This window comes from Cornus florida, unplaced genomic scaffold, assembly GCF_030987335.1.
Source record: "Cornus florida cultivar Cherokee Brave unplaced genomic scaffold, ASM3098733v1 CherokeeBrave_3.0.0_Hap2_Chr03, whole genome shotgun sequence".
NCBI classification, from domain to species: domain Eukaryota; kingdom Viridiplantae; phylum Streptophyta; class Magnoliopsida; order Cornales; family Cornaceae; genus Cornus; species Cornus florida.
The window spans coordinates 32,761,148-32,786,519 of record NW_026775573.1 but is presented as its reverse complement, the minus strand read 5'-3'; the positions used below and the strand labels follow the sequence as shown (position 1 = coordinate 32,786,519).

The 25,372-nt window shown below is 35.0% G+C and overlaps 1 protein-coding gene across 4 annotated transcripts; it reads left to right on the top strand.

Annotated features, from left to right (window-relative positions):
• The first annotated feature begins 14,889 nt into the window (after positions 1–14,889).
• On the top strand, positions 14,890–23,661 carry LOC132300197 (uncharacterized). 4 transcript variants are annotated; one of them, XR_009480315.1, is made up of 6 exons: positions 14,995–15,171; positions 15,332–15,429; positions 15,622–15,679; positions 17,420–17,529; positions 21,281–21,415; positions 23,276–23,661. XR_009480315.1 is itself a non-coding variant. In XM_059797185.1 (5 exons), the coding sequence occupies exons 1-5, from the start codon at positions 14,905–14,907 to the stop codon at positions 23,312–23,314; spliced, it is 597 nt and encodes a 198-aa protein (XP_059653168.1). In that variant the 5' UTR covers positions 14,890–14,904; the 3' UTR covers positions 23,315–23,661. The 4 variants fall into 4 exon arrangements, 2 of the variants coding, with proteins under 2 accessions (XP_059653168.1, XP_059653169.1); XM_059797185.1 differs by lacking the exon at positions 17,420–17,529 and having other exon boundaries at positions 14,890–15,171; XR_009480316.1 differs by lacking the exon at positions 15,332–15,429.
• The last annotated feature ends 1,711 nt before the right edge of the window (positions 23,662–25,372 follow it).

Below are 25,372 nucleotides of genomic sequence, written 5' to 3'. Positions count from 1 at the left end.
TCACAGATAGATATATTATTATAGCAACTAGACATCCAAAATATCATGCATAAGATAAGGAAAATAAAGACAATATAAAGTACATCATAGTGTCAGGGCCAACAGACTGGCCGCAAAAATATCATATCATATCAAAAGAGCAATCTAAGATCACAGATATATCAAAAAAGATGATAAATAAATGTAAAGAAATCAGGCAAATGAGGTACGTCGAGTGGGGCCTGATTCCCGAATATCTCTAGAAATGCCCTGCAGTACAGCTAAGATGTCTGCACAGAAAGTAGAGATGTCTTCTCTGAGAGAGACTACCGCATCCTCCAATGTCTGGATACGCTCTCCCAGGCTGGGTGTCTAAGCTGGAGCGTCAGGGATAACTGGATCATGAAACTGCGGTACATCCTAACCATACTCCTGAAAATGAAGTGGTGACCCTGTCGTAGAGTGATATGGTAGCTCCTCTGCTGGAGGCTCGTGCTCTAGGTCTATATCCATATGTGCTGTAGCCACCGATGCGTCTGCTGGATCATCCGCTACTGCTACTGCTGCTGCCATCTCTGCTAACTCGGCCTCATCTGCCTCCTCAGCTGCTATGATGGCCTCATCCTCTAGGCTCTTTATAAGAGCGTTGTAACTCTTGTTCCAATCCTTTTTGCCATAGTGGCAAGTTCCTGACTCAGTACGCTCCTGTGGATGGAAAGGGTAGCACTGGTCCCTGAGGATCTGTGTAATAAGATGAGCAAAGGGGAGGTACTTGGCCCGCTTGGGCTTAGCCTTACTGATATAATCTGTATAAAGCTTCATCATGACACTCCAATAGAGTGCAGGAACAGAAAACCAGTGCCCTGTGTAAAATACATAAAGGGCTGCTAGAAAGTCTGAACGCCTCTGGATCTTATGGCCTACCATAAATACATTTCGGAATAATACCGAATCAAAGAACCAAAGATCATCGGGCAGATAAGTCCGGATGGCGAAAGTCTCGCCATTACCGTAATGGCCAGTCAGGGCAATGGCCATATCTGCATCAGATGGCTTCCTCAAAATAGGATAATCAAGGCCGGGAGGACAGACATGTGGGCACCGGGAAGATATGGCCAGGGACTCAACTATGATCCGGATGGGATGGCCATCAATAGTAGTCTGAAGCTCTGATAAATTACTCGGGGCCGGCCGGAGGTTCTAATAGAATAATCGAACGAGCCGCGGGTAAACATGATAGGTAACTGGCGCCAGAATGGCTGAAATGCCGCGCCGATCAATATCATCAAATGCTGCCCTGGTCAGAATCGACCGGGAGAAGAAAGCAATGTCAAATACTGACTTATGCGCCACTGAAAGGCGTGTGAACTTTCAGATAGGTCTATCTAGATCCTGGCCTGGCTGTGCCGATGGTGGTGAAGGAGATGGTATATACTCAGCCTCATTTGGGGAAGATGAAGATGCAAAAGCGGCAGAGGCAGAGCAGTCAAACTGAGCCGGAGCTAGCTCTTCATACTCCTCTAACTGCTCAGGCTGATCAGCCTGCTCAACCTGCTCTGCAGCTAGATCCTAAGCATGAAAAGGCTCTGTTGGCTCCTCTACTCTCTATCGTAGTCTCCGCTCATACTGTCGATGAGCAACTATCTTAACCAGTGCCATGGCCTGCAAAACAGAAAAGAAACACTTGCAATAAAAGTCAGTAACGGATAATAAAGCATTGAAGCACAGTATATAGAAACATGCATGTCAAGTAAAATAGACAACTCAGATTAATCGATATGAATCTATGCAAGTGATAATGCAGCGAGGTATAAACAATAAATAAGTGAAACATGTTAAACATTATAAGTATGGAATGATCCAATGTGGAAAACATAGGCATTGGGCAACAAGAAACTAGCATGAACACTATGGATAGTATGTGAGATGCAAATGCAAATCTGTGATGTTCGATCGATTATAAAAAGATGAGATCGATCCAAGTTGGATCGATCAGGACTTGAATGAGATCGATCTTTCTCAGATCGATCTGAGAAAACTGAGATTGATCGAACTGCTGCGAAAATGTAAATAGTTACAGATCTGTGACATGGATGACACGGGGGGTACCCGACCAAGCTCGTGGGTCCCTCTATAGCTCAACAACACAAGAATGGTCACTTGAATAGGCACATGACCCCTTAAATCGAAATCTAAATCAAATATATACAATATATATATATATATACATATATACATATATATACATGCTCAAAACATAAAAAGAAGCAAGAAATCAAATATGGAATCTCAGATTTAACATGGAAACATGGGCATCACTCAAGATTAAAGCTCGAAATCCAAAAATAAAACTCAAACTTACCAAATCGGATGAGAGAAGTGGAGACAAAGGAGAAATGATGAAATCTGAGTTCGAGGATGGAAGTTTTGAAGCTCTGGAAGCTCGCCGGAGATTCGCCAAAGGTTGGGAAGAAGGTGGGCAGCGGTGGAATGAAGCTGGGGTTTGAGATCGATGGACAAATCGATCAAAATAACCCTAGGGTTCTATTTTAAAAAACTGGACCCGACGAGTTCGATCGATCTGGAAAGAACTCAGATCGATCGATCTGAGATCAATCTTGAAGGAACGTAAATCGATCTAAGCATCAAAACGACACAGCATTTTTGAAAATTTTTTAATTTTTTTTTTTTAAATGAAGATAAAAATAAAAATAAAATGTTTTTGGATAAAATCAAATAAAAATCTTTTTGGAATTTTTGAAAATATTTTTAAAATAAAAATACAATATAATAAAATAAAGGAAAAATATTTTTGGATTTTGAAAATTTTCTTAAAACTAAAAATATTTTTGGAATTTTTGAGAATAAAATAAAATAAAAACTCAAAATATTTTTGTATTTTGGTTATATTAAATTCAAAATTCAAAAGGGCAGTCAAAATCAAAGTCAACAAAGGAACATAGATCGATCTAAAAGAGACTTCGATCGATCCAACAGGTAAAAACCTGCAAACAAGTTCGATCGATACACTGAGAGGCCTTTTTCATGGCTTCCAAAAAATTTTCTAAATATAGAGTTGAGATCGATCCGAAGAAAAGCTGGATTAATCTGATAATTCTAGATCGATCTAAAATGAAGCTCGCTCGATACATAGAGACTGAGAGATGATTGGATGTAGAGATGATGTTCGATCGATCGAACCTCTTCTGAGATCGATCGAACAGGCACAAAATGCCTGATTTAAACATAACACGGCACGCATTCTCAATCACAGTTCCTAGCAATGTGTATGAACCCAGAATATATCTAAATGACGCAAGAAATGAAAGGTAAAATAGAAATGGGGGAGGAATAGGGTTGTAAACCCTATGAAGTACTAGTGTTTAACGTCTCTACCAAAACGTTGGGCTCTTTTAGCCCTGATCAAATATCTTATAATGCATCCACTCCTTGACGGGGTGAATAGATATTTGAATCCCACCCAACAAATGGTTCTCTAGAGAACTTGTTGGATTTGGATCAAAAGGAACTGACGGTCTTTCATCAAAGCAACTCTTGGGCTTTCATGCCTTTGGAACACTTGGTTTTAAAACAACATTTCTTGAATTCAAATTGGTAAATAAACCATGGGAATGTTCAATATCAAGTAAAGACTCAACTTTTTCAAGTTCATTGGCAATGCATTTTTCAACAACACACACTCTTCATGCTTGTCTATTGAACTCGGGATTCGATTAAAGATGTTCAACTTCACTTTCATATACCCAAATGAGATTTTCATTATCCCCGTCCTACAATTGATGTTGGCATTTGAAGTTGCCAAGAAAGGACGGCCAAGGATAACGAGAATTTGGCTCTTAGGATTTGGAACCGGTTCCGTGTCAATGACAATGAAATCGACTGGGAAGAAAACTTTATCAATCTTAATCAAAACATCCTCAATGATACCCCGGGGCCTTTTGATGGATCGGTTGGCAAGTTGCAAAACCACCGACGTCGGTTTTAAGTCTCCTAAGCCCAATTTAACATATACCGAGTATGGAAGAAGGTTAACACTTGCTCCTAAATCTAGAAGAGCCCGATTGATGACATAGTCACCAATGATGCAAGAAGTAGTAGGTGAACCGGGGTCCTTAAACTTTGGGAGAGTGTTGTGTTGCAAAATGGAGCTTACTTGCTCAGTGAAAACCACTTTATTTGGTGCTTGGCTCTTGTTCTTCCTCTTTTGGATGCAAAGATCTTTCAAAAATTTGGCATAGGCCAGAATTTGCTTGATTGCATCCAAAAGCGGAAGATTGATGTTTACCTTGCCTAAACACATCAATAATTTCATTGGTCTTTGTCTTTTGTTTTTCAAGAGAAATTAATCCTTTCAAGGCATCCGGAAATGGAGTTCATGGCTCAAAATCTTTTTCAAAATCTTTCTTTGAAGCATTTTCAACACAAGAATTCTTCAAATAATTTTTCAAATCATTGTTCAATTCATCTTTCAAATCATTTTTCAGAACTTTCTCAATAAGATGATCATGCACATGCAATGAAGGAGGAATAAAGTATGAAACGGGGCGGGTGTCAACTTTGGGTTGCACCGGTTCACTCTTTTCATTGGAAATACCTACTTCATTATCAATAACCTTCCCACTTCTCAAGGTTGTCACCGCATTGACATGTTCGATTGTGTGGCCTTCCAATGAGGAATGAGTCTCCACAACACATTGTTGCTTTGGTGGTGCATTCAAAGGCATCTTCCCTTTCTCTCTAGCATTCAAAGTACTAGCTATTTGCCCGACTTGGGTTTCTAGCTTAGCAATGGATTGAGAATGAGAATGAAGCAATTGAATGTTCGCCTCTAAAGTGCCTAGAGCGGTCAACACTTTCTCCTCAAAAGCGGGACTCCTAGAATTTCCTTGAGAATAAGATGATTGATTAGAAAAATGAGAATTTAAGAATTGATTGCCATGTGATTAAAATGATGATCTAAAACCTTGGGAACCTTGGCCTTGCATTGGCGGCGAAACATACTTTCCTTGAAAACCACCTTAGGGAAGGTTTAAGCCTTCCCCTTGGCTTTTCTAAGAGAAGTTTGGATAGTTCCTCCACCCTGGATTATAGTGTGAGCCATAGGGATTATTCCCTTGGTTGACAAAAACGGCTTTTGCTTGTTCATGATGCTCATTTTGCACATGTCCATGGGGACAATTGGAAGTAAAATGCAAGACACTAGAACAAGTCATGCATGATTCATTAGATGCATGATGATAAACATGACTAGGGGAAAAAGGTACTTGATTTGCCGAGTTTTGGTTGATCAAAAATTGATTAAACCTTTGAGATAAAGATTTCATCACGGCGGCTATGTCATTAGAATTGTCAACTTGATATAAGCAAACATTCTTCCTTCCACCTAGATTTCTACCATTTTTAGAAGATAAAGATCTATGCAGTGAATTCTCACTCATGCTTTCATACAATTGCCAAACATCATTTTCATGCTTGTCAAGATAAGAACCACCCATAGATGCATCAACCATACCCTTGTGATTATCCAGTAAACTTTCAAAGAAATATTGAACTAGTTTCCATTTAGGTATATTATGATGTGGGCACTTTCTAAGCAAGTCATTAAACCTTTCCCATGCCTCATGAAACATTTCCCTATCCCCTTGAGAAAATTCACGAATGGAAGTTCAGAAAATTTATGAATGGAAGTTCTCATGGCATTGGTCTTTGAAACCGGATAATACTTTTTTAAGAACTCTTGTTGCATTTTTGCCCAAGAAGTTATCGAAAAAGGCCTAAGATTGTTGAACCAATATTTTGTCTTGTCTTTAAGGGTAAAAGGAAAGAGTTTGAGTCTTAACACTTCTTCTGGCATGTCCGTGTATTTCACGGTGGAACACACTTCAAGAAACTCATCCAAATGCTTGTAAGGTTCTTCACTTGGAACTCCATGATTGTTGGGAAGCATTTGAATAGTTTGTGGCTTAATCTCATAGTGATGTGCTCTAAATGGGGGCAATTAAATGCATATAGGTGCATTGTATTCATTAGGCACATAATGATCACGTAAAGTAATGGGAGGATTCACAACCGGCGGTGCTACACAAACACCTTGGTTACCTTGCATAATGGGAGGTTGTGGAGCAAAAATTAGCCAAGGCATTCCCAATGGAATTTAGCCTTGTTGTTGTGGTGGAATGAATGGTCTAGGCATGCCTAATGGTACTTGGATGTTGTCATGATGTACATTAGGGTGGAGGATACCTTGTTGGTCTATGTGACCAAAGTCCTCCACATGGTCGCCATGTTGCTCCTCCATTGATGAAATGGAGTGATGAGAACTACCTCTTCCCCTAGGATTACGAACAACCAATTCAAGATAGAAATCAAGATGGACAAGAATAGGATTTACTGACCTACGACCATGCATGCACTAGCAAAATAAATAACAAGTAATTAATCAAATAACAATCACTTTGCCCCCACAACAAATCAATCAACAAATCTCCACATACAATGATCCCATACTCCCATGCTTGAACAATATGCAAAGAAAAGTAAATTACCTCCACGCGGGCTCACGATCTATCTAAGAATGTAAAAACATGCCTCCACGCAGGCCGACGATTTAACTAGAGATTGAGTTAGAAAGATTTCACAAAGGGTCCTTAAGCAACTTCAAGTTGTTTTTCAATTTTTCTTTGCCTTGCTTGCTTTGCAATTTTTTATTTTTGAGCTTTTTATACCCTTATTTAACTTCACTTGACTTCCTAGCTTTCTTTGCTCTTTAATCCCTTTGTTTCACTCTCTTAGCTCAACGTACCTAGCCAATCAAGAACAAACACAATAAGTAACTAAAAAGAAAGTAAAGTAAAGACACGATCAAAAGAGTACTAATTCCTATTTGTTTCCAAAGAAATACGGTGTTGCCAAATCAAATCCCCGGCAACGGTGCCAAAAACTTGGTGCGTGTCGTCGCAACACTCTAAATTTGTGCAAAACAGTGTGGCCAAGTTTTAAATTTATAAATGCCACTACTACCTCTAACTAAAAATATAGCTAGGGTGAGTAAGGATCATCCCAAGGGATTGTGGGCGTATTTGCAATGGAAACAATATATAGGATTAATAGGTCAAATGATCAAAAGGTGGTTTGTTTGGTTGATTAAACTACTAGCTAAAACTAAGCAAGTTCAATGTAAAACAAACAATAACAAATAAATGATAGAGGGAACAAGAGAGAGAGGTCTTGGGACTTAGAGGTCGCCACTAAATATCACCATTCTAGACACTTAATGTATAATTAATGAGGAGAAACATGTGTTGCAACAATAATGTGTGTGATTGATTGTTTCAACAAGCATGGATGACCAATTAAGTATATATTGTCTAAACAACTTAGTGAATAGCACAACATATCAAACTAAGCCATTAATCCTTCCTTTAAGTTCACAATCTAAACACATCACATGGTTAGAAAAATATACTACTTGCATTCATAAGTATGGAACATCAAACAACAAGCATAGATTGTCCTCCCATCTAAGAAACTAAGGCAACTACACTACAACTAAGTTAGGGACATGAAAATTAAACTAATTAAACTAAAGAGAAGGCACAATCCATCAAAAAATAAGCATGAACCATCAAAGAAACCACAAGAGTATTCTATTAAGCACTATGTCTTAACAATCTCTAGATCCATAGCATCAACACACATAGACATGCATCAACAACATAAAAACTAGAGATAAACACATGAACATATATTCTAGCATACATAGACATATGGATAGAATGAAATGAACAATTGGAAGTATTAATCAACACAAATCAAATTAAGAACAAGATTCATATATAAATAAAGTGTCAAGACAAGATTACAACAAAAATCCCCTCAAAATACAAAACATCAAGATCTAGAAGGCATGCTTAGGGCTAACTCTAACCCCAAAAAGATGTTTAGCCACTCATTGATGTAGTCGTCCAACCCTCAAGGGCTATCTCCATGGTAGTTATGTTCTTCTTCTTGATGGAAACCCTAGAAGAATGGAAGAACTCCCAAAATAGTGTATGTCTCTCTATAAGCTCTAGCCTCCTCTCTAAGATATGAGATGTGTAAGTTATGTTTAGAGATATGAATGAATGTTGCTCCTAAAATGGCTCCAAATCCTTACATAAGTAGCTCAAGTGTCATACCCAATGGTCTGGACTCGTGCACTAGGGCCCTTGTAATGATTGCACCACGAGCCATCTTTTAATGAGCTGGACTCTGTTTATTTCGGACTTGAGGAGGTTCGATCGATCGAACTATGGTGAGATCCATCAAATTTTGGCCATATCGATCCTTCCATGGCGGCGCCTTTTTGAATAAAAACAAACCTCTGAGATATTTTGGGAAAAGGACAAAAGTGGTAAGTGGGGTGGTAGGTGAAGATAAAATCAAACAATTTCGATCAATCCGAGGAAAGTTGGATCGATCGAAGGTGGTGGATTCTTTTGGATAAGGACAAAGGCTTGGATCCATCTTGAAATGGCTAGATCGATCACCTCCAGATCGATCGAAGAATTATTGAGATCGATCGAAGATACTATTTTTCCTCCACTTTGCTTTCACTTTGCTCCTTTCTTCCATTCAGCTTGAGATAGCTTCTTTTAGGCTCTTATTTGGCTGAATTAACTTATTTTAAGGATAAGTGCCTGAAAAGGGCAATAACATGAAATTAGTATAAGGCGGGAAAATAAGATAGATAAAGGTTCTAGAATACTCAAGCTTAAGGGGTTTAAATGCGCACTTTTCAGGGCTTATCATGTAGAATCCTAGAGTGAATCTCAAAACAATCACAAAATCAGGATGATGTGGACCATAAATGCAAGCAAGATATCAATCTTTCAAAAAATTTACTCCTAAATGGTATCCACAAGGCATACAAGAAGTATCGGACTCTTCAGTCAAGTAATTTTTAAATTCTAAGTATCATGGTCCTCAAAAGATCAAAATCATAGCTCAAATGGATCACAAATCTTAACCATGCAATTAAGTCTCAAACTTAAGTAGAATGCAACAAAGTCACCTTACCCCCAAACTTAAACGGCACATTGTCCTCAATGTGCAATAAGAACAATGAAAAAAATGGAAAGAATATACCGTGGTGACAAAAACATGAAACCAGGTAGTGATCCATTGGAAAATAGTGCACCCCAAAACTTAGAATCAACAACCTACTTGAATAACCACACTAACAAACTCACATCAAATATTAAACGGGATAAAGATAACCAAATCAAGCATTCTAAGGCAATATAGCACAATATGCAAGAGAGATAAGAGATTAAGCCCTAGAAAATATGAAAGTAGCATGACTACATATAAGGGCACAATGGTGAAACAAATTTTTGTATTTTTCATTTTATAAAAGCAAGTATAAACAAAATGCAAGAAAATCAAAGAATAACATATATGAACAAAATACAAAAAGAAAAATGAAGAAGGTAAAATGTAATGAAAGAATATGTACAATACAAGAAATAAAAAACAAAAAGTAAAAAAAGATACAAGAACAAAATAATGAAAAATGAAAATAAAAACTCTTTTTTTTTTAAATAAAAAAAAAAATTAGACATAACAAATATGTAGATACATACAAAAATAAAACAAATAAACATGCAAGGAATGAAAATACAATTAAATAATGGATGCAAATTTTTTATTTTTTTTTTCCCCGCTTTGATCAATCGAAATTTACTTCAATCGATCGAGCTGGGCCATGATCGATCGAAAACATAAACATTATTGCCTTGGGATCAAAAATTTCCAACGCAATTCCGATCGATCGAAATTATTTTTGATCGATTGAGATTTTCGATCGATCGGAAAAGGCATTGATCGATCGAGAAAGTCTTCGATCGATCGAACTGCCTGGACACAAATTGCTGAATTTCGAAAAAATTTCAAAGGCAGAAATTTTCTAAGGCCCCAAAATGCATGAATATGGTTAAAAAACTTGATTTTTGACAATAAAGTGCAATGGAACATATTTAGGCGCCGCAAGAAGTAAAAAACAAAAAGAAATGGGAAAGGAATAGAGTTGTGAAACTCTACGAATACTAGTGTTTAACGTCTCTAGCAAGACGTTGGGTCGACTCACTAGTCGAACGAATCAAAAACCAGATATGAAACATCCTTATTGACCCACTTTTCCATTTTCTCATTTAATGACTTACTTACAACAATGAAATCATCCTCCAAAAGAATGACTTGAAAAGAAATTACGAAAGATGCAATTTGTTTCTTTTTATTAACAGTCTTGAAAATAAAATCAATAATGGGTGGCCTTGCACTTGACAAGGCAAAGTCTTTCAAAGACTCAATTGGAATATCAAGAAACACCTTCTCTTCATCCTTTTTTTTCCCTCAAAAATCACCATCTCCCCACTTTCCAAGTTAGCTAAGGAGTCTATTAGAGAGTTCATTTCATTTTTGGAGCTTTCAAGGTCAAAACAACAATTTTTATATATTTCAAAAAAGCAAGTCTCAAGAGGGTCTTTGGAGATAATAGAAAGAAGGCTCTCTTCAGCAAGTTCCTCATCCTCCTCTCCTACCTCTATAATGGTCAACATCTCCTCACTCTCTAAAGTATCAAAGGCCGAAATTAAATTATGATCAAAATAAGGAAAGTCCTCATTAATCATGTTGTGCTTTATTGAATTAGTCATTGGTGGACTCATTAACTCCTCAAATTGCTCACTTGCTACTTCTTCCTCTTCACTCTCATCATCCTCATCTATATAAATTAAAGTTCTTGCCATTTTTTCATTTCCTCTTCCTCCTCCTCTTGACGAGAAAGAATACTAGCAATTTGCTCAACTTAAGCTTCAAACTTGGCTAAAATTTGAGAATCTGAAAGGATAAGTTGAGTTTGTGAATTAAGCACATCAAGTAGAGCTAACACCTTTTCTTGAAACTCGGGTGAATAAGGTGATGGAGGTGGTTCTTCATAAAATGGTGGGGGAGGGTAATAGTCATAAGAAGGATTAAAAGAATGATCAAGTCCATGATAAAATGATGCATGTTGAACATTAGACTCAATCTCATAAGGATTAAAATATGATGGAGGAGCATAAAGTGAAGGGAAGAAATCCCCCCCCCCCCCCCCCCTCAAACTTGGATCAAACAATGGCTCCATTCACATTAAAAATCCAAATGCAAGAAAAAAATTTAGCCTCCGCACAGGCTGATGCTTGGACAAAAATTTAAGCAATATAATGAGCCTCAACAAGGGCTATAACAAGCATGCAAAAAAGTACACAATTAAAATACAAGAGTTCCAAGAATTGCTCACAATGGTCCTTAAGCAACTTCAAATTCCAATGTTAGTTTTAAACTCCAATGATTGCTTCAACTTTCAAAGTTTACCTTTCTTATAGTCAAGTACCTAATTGACAAATAATATCAAGAATGAGAAATGAATATACAATGGAAAATAAAATAAAAATAGAAGCAATCAAATGCACACTATTGTCTAGTCTAATTCCAACAAAACCGTTAATCCCCTGCAACGGCGCCAAAATTATGATGCGACCCAAGCGTGTGCACAAAATAATGCACAACACTTTGAGTTTGGAAATTAATGTCAAGTGGGCATCATACTTTAAATTTATAAACCGCTTAACACATATACTATGTAATATGAGTGAGAATGAACCGTCCCAAGAGATTATACGTGTTGGAATTTAATTTCGACTCTTATGTATCAATTGATTGTAAAAGAGAGAGATTGGTTGATTAAACTAAGGTCTTGGGGTGTATTGGAATTGCCACCAAGCTTGTCCACCAAACCACACACTTTCAACTAATTTGGGAAAAACCTTCTTATGAACAAAATGCGACTACCAATTGCAATATTAAGCATGGACCATCAAATTCAATAATGTATTCTCTACCTAACCAATAAATAAACTAAGTGTAGAACAACCCATTAATTCTAAGCATGACCCATTAAACTAGTCAGAATTGTAGCACACATCAATCTAGAGAATCATGGAATTTGCAATAATAAGCCATGGAATATCAAATCAGGTATAAATTATCTACCTACCGACAAGCATGAATTAAATTGTAGAACAACCCATCAAGCATAGGAATAATTCATCAAATTAATTAACAAACCCATCTAATAAAAACCATGTCTAGCCATCACTAGATTCTCAATCAACCACACATAGACATGCAATTAATATAGAAAAACTAGTGGAGAGATCAATTCCCAAATAATCACAAATAAGATAACATGTAATCACATAGAGAATCAATAGAAAGAATTAATCCATGGAAATCAAAGGAGAACCCAAGATTCATTAAATTCACAAGGATAAAACACTAATCACAAGATATTATTCCCCAAAAAGTATGAAAGAGATAGAGGTTTAGATTACAAACTTGGGGCTCATCCAAGCCCCAAGGAGAAGTCTAGCCAATCATGGAGGAGGTGGATGTGATCTTGGAACCCTCAAAGGTAATCCCCAAACATGGCTACATCTTCTTCCTTTTCTTCTTTGTTGAATTCTAAAGAGAGAGAGTGTGTAGATCTCGAGATGTGTTCTTGGAACCTCCACTCCTCTCTTTTCTTCTAACCGTAATCTCTAACTTTTCTAGAGAGAGAAAATAAAATTACAACGTTAAAATAAAATGATAAAAGCTCTCTTACAAAAATGTTTCATTTAAATTATATACAAGCCTCTTTGAGTAGGCATCAAGTAAAAAATATAGCCTATGATTGGAGGAAATTTGCAACTACACAAGTTAGATATAGATCGGCGCGCTCGGGAATTAGACAGCAAACTGCCAGCAGGCACTTCGATCGATCGAAGATTCTCGATCGATCAAACATTTAGCTTCGATCGATCGAAGCTGACTTGGCATCAAAAATATCTTCTGGCCTTATCCACTTTGCTGAGCTGGCACCGCCTCATTTCAATCGATTGTAGAACTCTTCGATCGATCGGGATTTCCTTCGATCGATCGAAGCTCCTCTGGTGCATTTTCTTGGCTTCTTTCCAACTTTGCTCCTTAGCTCCAAAATTGAGCTAAATGGCTCTTATTAGCCTTTTGAACTTTGTTAACCTGAAATAAGCAAAAACACAAATAAGTATCTAAGGCATGAAAGTAAGATAGATGAATGGACTAAAATACCCTAACTTAGGTGCTAAAATGCGTCACATTTGAGCACTCATCACAATATCAACACACAACAAGGCTTGGTTTCTACAAAAAAAACAAAAAAAAAAAAACAAAAACTGATTAGATTTGAAGGTTCAAATCCAAAAATGACCATAACACAGTTCAAAACTCAACTTACACAGCCTCAAATCAACAAAATAAACTAACTCATATGATAATCATAGTAGTCAAAGTAAGGTATCAATATATAGTACTCAAATCAAAAGATATACACCGAAAAACTTCACAAAAACTGAGGTATGAGGATTCAAAAACTACTGCAGTGATACAATGAACAATAACATGGTTTCTGCAGATGCAAAGTGCCAAAACAAACTTGCCTCAACCTTCTAGGATCCTTGGAGATGCTTCAAATCAAAAATGACCCTCTGAACCACCATCTTACACCAGAAAACCAATTTCACAAGGCCTTGTAAATGATCTCCATATGAACAAACTCACAATATAGACTTCTGAGATGAATTAAAGCTCACTCATTAAATCTAAAACTCATAAATGATCATTCTTGTTTGAGTCTCGAGTGTCTCACACAATGCAACTTACAATTGGCTCCCAAAACTCATAAAAGGCACACACACACACAAGCTACTGTAACAGTGTATATATAGTGGTACAATGTGTGCTGATGCATCCCTTAAAATGGATAGAATTGAGATTCTTTCCTCCAATCATTGGAGATGAGAATATTTTGATATTCTTTATGTGAAAGAACCACTTTGCCCCTGCTAACTCAACCTATTTTGTCATGTTGTGCAGTGTATATCAGAATACATATATGTATAGGTGTATAATACAAAATGAAACTTGTTGCCAAAGAATTGTGCAACTGTCATGGAATTTTCTCACAAGGACCACATTGCACAAAATTACAAAAATGCCCCTAGAATGACAGATGTCATTGTAAATAAATTTGTAACATGTTCAACCTGTAACAAGGGTCTGTAATACAATGTACCTTCCTCAATGAATTTTAAATGGGCTCACGTATACTGAAAATTATCATACTACCCCTGAGGATGCCAGAAATGATTAAAACACACCAGCACTTGTAATACACAATAAAAATATGGACCTGTGAGCATACTTTTGACATTGTAAAAACAAACCATGAATTAAAGGCTAGGACCAACAATCTCTCCCTTTTACATTTTAAAGTCAAAACCCTAAAACAACTTTAACATCAAAATTTTTGCAAAGATAGATGCATTGTACCAAAAAAATATCAACACAATAAATAACAAAGGATATAACTATCCTTATCTCGGGCCCATTTCTCCCCCTTTTTGACATTGAAAGTCAAAAGGTGAAAGAGACCAACAATGAAAAAGGAAGATAAGTGATATCAATAAGCCCTTGTTGAACCTTGTCTCTAAGAAAATGATACTTATATCAATGTGCACTACAAGAAATTAGGTTATTAGGGACAGTCCTTTAGTGACACACTAAAAAACTGTCCCTAAAGATCTTACTATTAGGGATGGACAAATTTTACCGTCCCTAATACCAGCCTTTAGGGACAGTCAATCTGATATGTCACCAAAACCCTAAAAACTGTCCCTACAAACATTATTTTTTGGCACGGTCTATTAAATACCGTCCCCAATTCCATAAAAAAGTAGCTTCAAGTTTTAGTGCTTGTTTTTTCTTTTGTTTGGCACATAAAAATGAAATATATAAAATTATTTTATGTTACAAAATAGGGAAGAGGCATCAAACTATGTCGTTTTAGTAAAAAAAAAAAATTTAGTAAAGCTATATCATTTGCAAACCTCGATCTTCAGTTCTTCTCAAAAGTTGCAGAGCTCTTCCACCGTCACGAAATATGAAGACCTATATCATTTACAGACCTCTTCAGTTCTTCTTAAACATTCTTTGGGCTTGATTTTCACCGAATTCAATAGCTCGTTCAAAGCGTCTTTAATCTTCACCGAATCAGAAGATGATGATCCTAAGGTACAACGTTTTTATTTTTGCAAAATTTTAGGGATTATTCAAGTTTGAGCCTCTTTCTTCATTTTTCAGAGAACCTCCATGTTTGATTTGACGTTCATATAACCCACTTTGGTTTCATGATCCTCACCCTAGTTTTTTTTAATGTAAATACATGTTCAAGGGTTTTAAAATTACAAAAGGCCTAACAATTGAAGGGGTAAATTACATATCTGGAAAAAGTTTTCGTCTGAGTCTGAATCGCTGTTGGAAATCATACAGGTTGTTTGAACTTTCTATCTTTATTAATTTATCCCTTATATATATATAAATATATATGTATATATATCCTTTATTTACATATATATATATATATATGCAATTCATTCATCAGTTCACGGACACATGAAGAAATTATGTACTATTTTCATTCTTACTATGTTGTTTCTTTACTCATTCATTATTATAAAACAGATTTAATCACTCAACATTATGCTATTTCTTTTACTGGCGGCTATCTACTTACCGAGAGGTATGTTTCATTCTCTTCTTCATATTTCAATTGACTAGTTTAGATTGCTTCTCTATACTATTTTTTTTTTTTTTTAGGTTGATTTAGGTATGAGATTTGTAGAATTTCTATCTAATATTTGATATGCACTTTTTGGTTTTTTTTTTTTTTTTTACGACTTTTTGGTTGTTGCAATCCCATAGTAGCACTTTATAAAAATAATGCCAAAAATTATGTCACAATATAGTTTTGTCCCTTCCAGTTGCAGCACCCCTGATTAATGGAGACTATATTGCATAATGGCCTCTTTATTTATACACTCACATATATAGAAAAAAGCTTGATCTAACTTCAAAAAGGAATGACCAAGATCATTGCGTCTCCAATGACCCAGAATGATTTAGTGGAAATCATAGATGGCAGGGATCAATCACAATAGAAGACAACATGTTTGTACATGAAATTTTGGAGGATAGTGTTAAACTACAACTGTTCTAAGTTGGATAGCATATCAAAATCACTTGGATGATGAGGGAGAATACTGAAATGAACTAATCATAGTAATGACGGACAATATATGTGAGCATGAAAATAACTTTTAGATCACAGATGTCATACTACTGAAATTTATCTCACATTATAAGACAAGAATTATATTCCAAGACAATTTGAAACAAAGATCAAGTCAAGGACAAAAAATAACCAGGAGCAGCTAATTTTTTTAGAATTTTGCAGAGAAAACCAAGAGAATCTACTTACTTGGGAAATAGAAAGAGAGCAAAACATGTATTCACCTTATTTCCAAGTTGAATCATAGAATAGTTGCAAAAGAGTCAATATAGGAAACCACAATTCATGTAAGTGGGATGTAAGGAATAAGGATACTTTTTTTTTTATTTATTAGTAAAGGAATAAGGATACTTTTATGAATAAAGTTTTTCTTTGAGGGTATTATCTACTATTAAGAAAATGTAAAATATATTAGGACTAAACCAAGCACATCCTGCTTTTATGTATTAGATTTCTTTATTTGATGAGTATCAATTTCCTCTAAAGCAAAGGATAGAAAATGATGGGAAGTTCTCAACTAAACCAGTAATAGTTGCTGCTTAAATGAACCCCTGCAGTGACCATCCCTTTTGCAGACCATTTGGTCATTCATTAAAGTTTTTAATTTCTTTTTTATTTTGTTCATTGGGCTTTCTTTTACTAAATCTATAATGCTATACAACAGATTTGGAATTTTTTGGTTTTCCACTTTTATCATCTAAATTAGTTGATTTGTTTAACCTATTTACTCAAACCTTAATAAAACAAGAAAACTTTTTTAAATTAGTTGATTTGTTTTGTTGGTTTTTTTTAACCTCTTTATTCGAACTATCCTTTTTTTTTTAATTGAATGTCATCCATGGGAGGGTGTGAAAAGAGTTTGGATAGTGGAGCTAGAAAAGATTCTCTAGTATTGAAGTTTAATAGTTTAGCATAGTATTAATTTGTCCCATTAGTCACACTATTAATTATTAGATTGGAATATGGATATCAATTTTACTTGAGGATAAATAATATCCCAGACTTTTTGGACCTTACATAGTTTTAAAAGGGTAATAAATAATATTACTTGGGGTTATTTTTCACCGTGCTAATGATATTAATGTCACCACCAATGGTTCTATTTGATGATTCAAAAGTCATCTTATTTTTTATTTTTTTAATCTTCTCCTTATCTCCTATTATAATCTTTCTCGTTTACTTTTGAATCAGGCTTTAACATTTACATCTGAATCTACAATCCCTCAATCTCTTTCTCTCACACACAACATCTGCAATTAATTAGTCTCTTCATGTTTGTCATTCCATGAGTTAGAGAAAAGGTACTTCCTGAATTATCTCTTTAGTTTCTTCAACAATACTCATTCCTAGCTCCCTGCATTTCTATTGCTTTGATTTATTAGTTTGTGTTGCTTTTAATCTATCTCTTTGTGGTTTACTTCTTATTTCAAATTTGCTCTCTCTTACATCTGTATTTGCATCTCCCACTATTTGCACTCTCTTATTCTCATTCTGTTAAATTTGTGAAAAAGTTTTAAATAGGCTCTAGGCCCTTAAATATATTAGTTTTCATGTTCAACACTTGCAGAACATTGTTCCTTCAAAGAATCAAAATGATACGTAATTCTGTTAGAAATCATAAACAATATATATATTGTGTTTTTTGTAGTGAATGCTTCTGTGATGTAGGACAAAGGACAGGCTCAAATAGAAGAAAGTAAATAAGAGTTATGGGCTGAAAATTAAGGAACAAAGCTAAGATTCGGAGGTTGTTAGTAGAAAAGAAGGATTGAAATTAATAACGAAAAGCCTATTGGAATCACTCCAATAGGACCTAGGCATCACACCTAGAGATGGCCTCACACCCTCAGAATTTCTGAATCATTCACAAAGAAATCTCAAAGGATAATTTTATTCAATCATTCGCTGAGTATGCAGAATTACATAGTATCCTTTTTATAATAAAAGATGACCCTTGGATTACCCTACAATGGAGGTAATTAAAAGTAGACTTTAACTTAATAAAGTAACAAATAACTTAATTGATGCAATTTAATCTAATCATGCAATTTACCAAAACAAGGTAATCAAAAGTTGACTTTAATTTAATAAAGTAACAAATAACTTAATTGATGCAATTACCAAAATAATGAAATTTGACCAAACCCCCTAATTATGCAAGACTCCAAGTGGACCCCCTATCGTCTAGCATGTGCCAAATTAAGGTTTGACCCTTAGAACTCTCTTTGTCACGCCTTTTATATACTTTAAAAGGTTGTTGTCACTGTTCTCTACCAATTCTCTCCGGCTTGGAAAAACTCGACTCCGACGAGTTAAAGGGATGAAATTGCTCATAAGTATGAAAAGAGCAAGAAAATTTCAGCCTTGTATTCAGCAATTTCCATAATTTGCACTAAAAAATAATACATAAACTTCAAAGCTCGATCAGAAATAATAGTGTTGTGCAACCCATGAAGTCGGACAACTTCTTGAAAAAAAGGTTTTGCATCGTGGACAGCATTGCAGGTCATAGAACATAGAAGAAAATGCGTCTTTTTTGAAAAAAGATCCAGAACAATGGTTATAGCATCATGTCCTCCACTAGTTCTAGGTAACCCCATAACAAAATTAACATCTGACCAATCACCTCTGATACGAACTCCATGGCCAGTACCATATCGAAACTCAAGGCTATCCTTCCGCGAATGTATTCGAGCAAGAACATAAAGAGCAAACCAGTTGGTGCCATCTAGGTACTGTGTTCCAGAATCAAATACACAAATGTTGTTTGGATCAAATCCTAAACATGTTTTCTCCTTTAGTTTCTAATGCATAATTGATGCATTAGGACCAACTGAGGAAATATTAGGAAAACTTAACCCTCTAAAATGATCTTTTGATGCGCGAGATCCCTCTAGCTTATCACTTACTGGATTAGTTTCTTCTGGCAGTTGGTTTTTCCAGACCTCATCTACCAAGTTGGTGGATATCTGAACCAACTTCTGTTGCTTCTTGGCACAAGCATGCTCCCATTTCTTTGCAGTGCCCACTAATATACACCAAGTATCTACTCCAATAGTCGCATCTTTAGGAAGATTCAGAATAGAAGTACTATCTATCTAAGATGCTTTGAATGGTTATGGATATGGTTTGATGAAAATTTTGAGATGCTTAACCATGGCTGTGGAGACAATATTTGGGTTGCCACCGCCATCAATAGTAGGCTACCGAGCTTGATTTCCACAATGAACTTGCGTCTCAAAATTAGAGGTCTGCTACCCATCTTTGCCACCAACTTTAGGGTCTTCAAGGATGTGCGTCACAATGGAGATGGATGAAACAATCTCTCCAACTTCTTTCACATGATCAGTGTTGCAGGTCTCATCATTAAGCAGGTTCTCACAATCCTTGCTAGCCATCGTACTCTTTCCTTCAGGATCAGCCATGTTAGATAAAGATGGTTTCAATCCATCATTTGGCTGCATTGTTGTTGTTTGTGTGCGGTGAGTTCCATCACGTAACTTCTTTGTAATATCTCCAGTAACATCATATGGCTTATGATGATTCATCTTTAATGGATTTCTTAGAAACTCAAACATTTGGTGTGGTGGTGGATCAGCCCTCACATTCTGCCTTTGCTGCACATTTAAAGGATGTTGTTGCTTGCCATCATTTGTACTAGATGCAGCAGGAGCAAAATTGTTAATAGGCTGACACATTCGAGCTTCTAACTCATTGAATCGGACATTCAACCCATTGAGCTGCTCCACAAGCTTAGATATCAGCTCATCTTGTTGATTAATACCCGATCTTTCATTTCCTGATTATATCAACATGATGTCAACTTAAGCTTTGATACCAAAAACTGATGTAGGACAAAGGACAGGCTCAAATAGAAGAAAGTAAATAAGAGTTATAGGCTGAAAATTAAGGAACAAAGCTAAGATTCGTAGGTTATTAGTAGAAAAGAAAGATTGAAATTAACAAAGAAAAGTCTATTGGAATCACTCCAATAGGACCTATGTATCACACCTAGAGAAGGCCTCACACTCTCAGAATTTGTGAATCACTCACAAAGAAATCTCAAAGGATAATTTTATTCAATCATTCGCTCCGTATTCAGAGTTACATAGTATCATTTTTATAATAAAAGATGACCCTTGGATTACCCTACAATGGAGGTAATCAAAAGTTGACTCTAACTTAATAAAGTAGCAAATAACTTAATTGATGCAATTTAATCTAATTATGCAATTTACCAAAACAATGCAGATTTTCCATAGTTAATGCAATTACCAAAATAATGAAATTTGACAAAACCCCCTAATAATGCAATTTACCAAAATGATGCAGATTCACCATAATTAATGCAATTACTAAACTAATACAATTTAACCAAACCACCTAATTATGCAAGACTCTAAGTGGACCCCATCATCTAGCATGTGCCAAATAAAGATTTGAGCTCTAGAATCCTTCTTGCCATGCCTTTTAAATACTTTAAAAGGCTAATGCCACTGTTCTCTACCATTCTGTCACTAGATTTGGTTTCAACTTTCTTGAGAATCATAATACTTGCTACTTTTCTAGTTCTATTGTTTCATGGACAATTGCTAGAATATAAACTGATTTGGACAGATTTATAACACTTACAAGAACTGGGTGAAATACTTTTGGCCTTTGAAGTCTATTAAGGGGTTTTTGGCTGCACAAAATAGATTTTAGTTTGGAATTATAATTATGTGAAATTCGAATTTAATGGGTCCAACTTACTTCATCGTCATCTTTTTTCTTTCTTTCTTTTTTTTTATCTTTTTTTTTTTTTCTTTCTTTCTTGACAACCTGTACCCTTTTCTATATAAGTTTGGCAGACTAAAGATTGTTTTAGTTTTATAGTATAATTTCCCTTTTAGCATTTTATTTCATCAACCACTTCCCCTAAGTCTCGAGAAAATAATGTCAAACCACATCTTTGAAAGTTTTCTTACACTCATTCATTATAAATTTTTTATTTTATATTGCACATTCTAAACCATATATTTGTCTAATGGTCACTATTACTTTGTACTGCAGGACAAACTCAAAGAAAGGCAGAGCCAAGAAGATGAGGACGGTGAAAGGGATGAGGATCCTGCTATTCGCTTGTACAAGGACACACATTTTAAGGAACAAGGTGGATGGGCACACGAGAAAGCTAAAAGGAATTTTGTAAGTTAACTATAAGTTAGCATGTTGGATTATGAAAATTGGATTTCATAATATTTTTATGGTTTATAGAGGGTCGCATGCCTTTAAGTGACCATTTTTGCGGTTTATAGGGGGTCACATGCCTTTAAGTGACCATTCTTGATTTTTTGTGCACAAATAAAGTTGGGGAATTGTTGCGGATGAAGTGTGGTTTTCATTCATTGCATTTCATGTTTAAAAAATAAAAAAATATAATGGGAATAATTAATTTGTTGAAATGTTAAGGCCATGTGACAAAGAAGGTTCACATTAAGAAAAGTTAAAAGTTATGTTCATGTGATAAGAAAAGCTAAATCTGCATCCAATCTGACATTCTAACAATTGTGAAAGTCAGAAAAGTTGATGGTCTCCATTGTCCATGAACCATGAGATGTGTGTGAAGTTTGGTTTTCATTTGGCTACTGCAACTTGTAATTAAGAAAAGTTAAAAGTTATGTTCATGTGATAAGAAAAGCTAAATCTGCATCCAATCTGACATTCTAACAATTGTGAAAGTCAGAAAAGTTGATGGTCTCCATTGTCCATGAACCATGAGATGTGTGTGAAGTTTGGTTTTCATTTGGCTACTGCAACTTGTAATTTTTCTGGGCTTAAAATTTTATTATACGTGAATAATTAGAAACGAAGAGTAAGGAAATGCTATAATCGGAATGACAGAAAAGAAAGGGAAAAAAAGTATATATGGCAATAATGAGAGAAAACAAATGAAATAACTTTATGTGAGTAGAAGTGAAAATAAGAAATTTCTAATCAGTAATTTATATGTAAGCTTTTCCTTCATTGCCCTTTTTTATTTTCCCCAACACCTGAATCCAGATACATACAAAATAAAAAAGAAAAAAAGCTTGCTTCCTACAGACTCTAAAAGCATTTCGTACGTACAGATCGAATGCTTAATTTTCCATAAACTATTTGAAGTGTTCAACTGTCATGTTTATATCATTTTCCAGAAGATCTTCATCGAACTCCTTGAGATTCTGCAGTTTAGAACAAAATCTTTTTAAAAAATTTAAAAGAATGGAAATTGCACATGATTTAAAAATTAATGTTAGCTTGCACATGATTACTATAGCTTTGATTGTGTTAGCTTTCACATGATTACTATCACATTTTATTGATTTCCACACATAATAAACAAACTCATTGGACTTTCTTTCCTGTACTTTGTTCTATAGCTTTGATTGTGGACTACGTAATTAAATTCCAATTTGCATTCCCATGTAGCATCAAAAGATGATATTGCGTAACCTTTTTTCTGGTTTGATTCATGGACAACATTGCAGTTATATATATGTATCTATATATTCTCTACTTTACCAGTCTCAAAAGTTGGACCAATAATTTGTAAATTAGCAACAGGCGAGATTACTACAAGACATTCTATAGCAGGTGAAGGATGTTGTTGATTGCCCCATGTGGGGTTTGGCCCTCACAAATAACGTAGATTACACCACACATGGAGTGACATAGAAAAGAATTAAAGTTCTATAAATTAAGACTCAAAATCACATAGATAAAACTAGACCGTTATATATATATATATATATATATATTTAAAGTTACTTTTATGTTCTTTATAAAATTTTCTATGATGGTTTTTGAGTTTTGATTTTTAAAGAGTTTGTCTAGATTTGCCTAACTATTTTTTATTGTACAATGCTGAAAGTATAGTAATGCATCAACCATTTAGAAATGAATTACCATGCACATGATTTATTCAATTCTTTTTTTCTCTCTATTGAGATTAATATTCTAGCTTACACATGATTTATACCTATGTCATATTCTTTTAATTTGATAGCAAACTTAAATATTTTGCAGGATGCAAGAAAGAAAAGTCTGTGCTGGTATCATAAATGATGCTGAGATAGTGCAAAACCAACTGAGCATAAGAAAGGGATATTGCACCAACAACAGTCTCCATCAGATTCCCAACAGCAACCGCCACCAACAAGGTGGCAATATTAGCAGCCGCCACCAAAATGGTGGCAATATCAACACCCCCAGCAAGCACCACCACAACCACCAACAGAATGACTAACGCGATAAAGATGGTTTTTGTTTATCTTTTTTGGGCTGCATTTTGATGACTTTGCATCTGGTTTGAAGTTTTTGTTTAGAAAACTGGAAATTTTATGGATCTTAAATGTTATTGTGGATTTATTTTGTTTGATGGCTAGTAATATCTTTTTGAATGTTTGAGGATCTATTTTGTTTATATTTTGCATGTAATAATATCAATGTATCCGGAATGGTTAAATCCACAAATCAAGCATAATAATAAATAATAAAAAATTAAACAATGTATTAGGGACAGTCTAGTCGTCCCTAATACAATAATTATAATTAAAAATAATGTATTAGGGATAGTCTATCCGTCCCTAATACAATAATAATGATAAAAATAAATTTATTAGGGACAGTCCATACGTCCCTAATACTATACGTATTGGGGACAGTCCCCAAAACTGACCCTAATTCAAACCTTATTAGTGACAGTATATACCGTCCTTAATAAATTTTAGGGACGGTGTTATTTGGGACTGTTCCTAAAGATCTAAATTATTTGTCACGGTCAACTTTGACCGTCCCTAAAAATCTTTTGTCACGCTACTTTTAGTGACGGACTAATTTGACTTGTAGGGACGGTTCCCTAATTTCTTGTAGTGGTGTTTGCTCTTGCAGTGCAATGTAGGATTTTTACTTATTGCAATGGCACTTTGATTGTCACAATAAAGCTTTGGAGGGCTTGAAAAGTGAAGACCAAGATCTGAAAGTGTTGTCTTCATCCACAACAATTGAGAAACAGCTTGTGAAGCAGCAATATATTCAGCTTTTGAGGTGGAAAGTGACACTGTAGATTATTTCTTGCTGAGCCAAGAGACTAAATTTGTGCCACGGATATAACGATAATCCTTTAAATTAGGGATAAGCCACCAATAATCCTCTAAATTGGGGATTAGCCACCAAAAATTTTAAGTACGTTTTCGTTCATTCAATTCCATACACTACTTTTATTACAATAGCATCATTAAAAAAGGGAAAAATTAGGAATACTTATTACCTAAATCAACTAAATAATAATTATCTAGATTGAAGGCTGTCTAATATGAATTCTAATAATATTATTATTGGTTTCCTAACAATATTAAGATCTATTTTATATTGTAAATGTCAAATGAGAACAAGTGTGTGTGAGCTTTTTTGTTTCTTTTGTTTTTTTTTTTTTTTTCATTTTCCAAATAAGTGTATATAAAACCCTAATCTCTACTAGAGAGAGAGAAAACAAAACAAAACAAAACAATTTGCAGGCCAATTTCTAAACAACCAAACATCAAATATTTAAGACAATGTTCCAAAATATATTATAAAGAAATTTGTTTTAACCTTAAATGAACCGATGGCTTAACTTAACCCCTAATGGATAAATAAATGGCTTTTGCCTTACCAATGAGTAAGAAATTTATCCATATCAAATATAGTAATCCTTGGATATGATTGTTATATTTTCTTGATAAATTCTTTTTCTACACTTCAGTCATATCCCACTATTATTATGATTGATTGTGGAGAAAGTTTCTTGTTCATTGATGACCAAGAGATTATTACTCCCTGTATATAAATATAAACAGTTGTAGTGAAAATGAGAATACTCATGCTTATTGTCATCTTTTACCGTAAGTAAATTGTAATCAAATTAAAAAGAGTATTGATATTTAAACCTCTGACTGAATAATATAACATATGAATAAGTTCAAGGAGTCTTATTTACTATATCAAAAGATAAGAACTCTTCAGCTATACCAGACAAATCTGCCTGAGAATCAATTTTCAATTAAAAATAATAATAATAATAAGTAATAATAATCAAATTTAGTAATGATGCACCCAAATTATTCTAATTACAGGAAGTCCTCT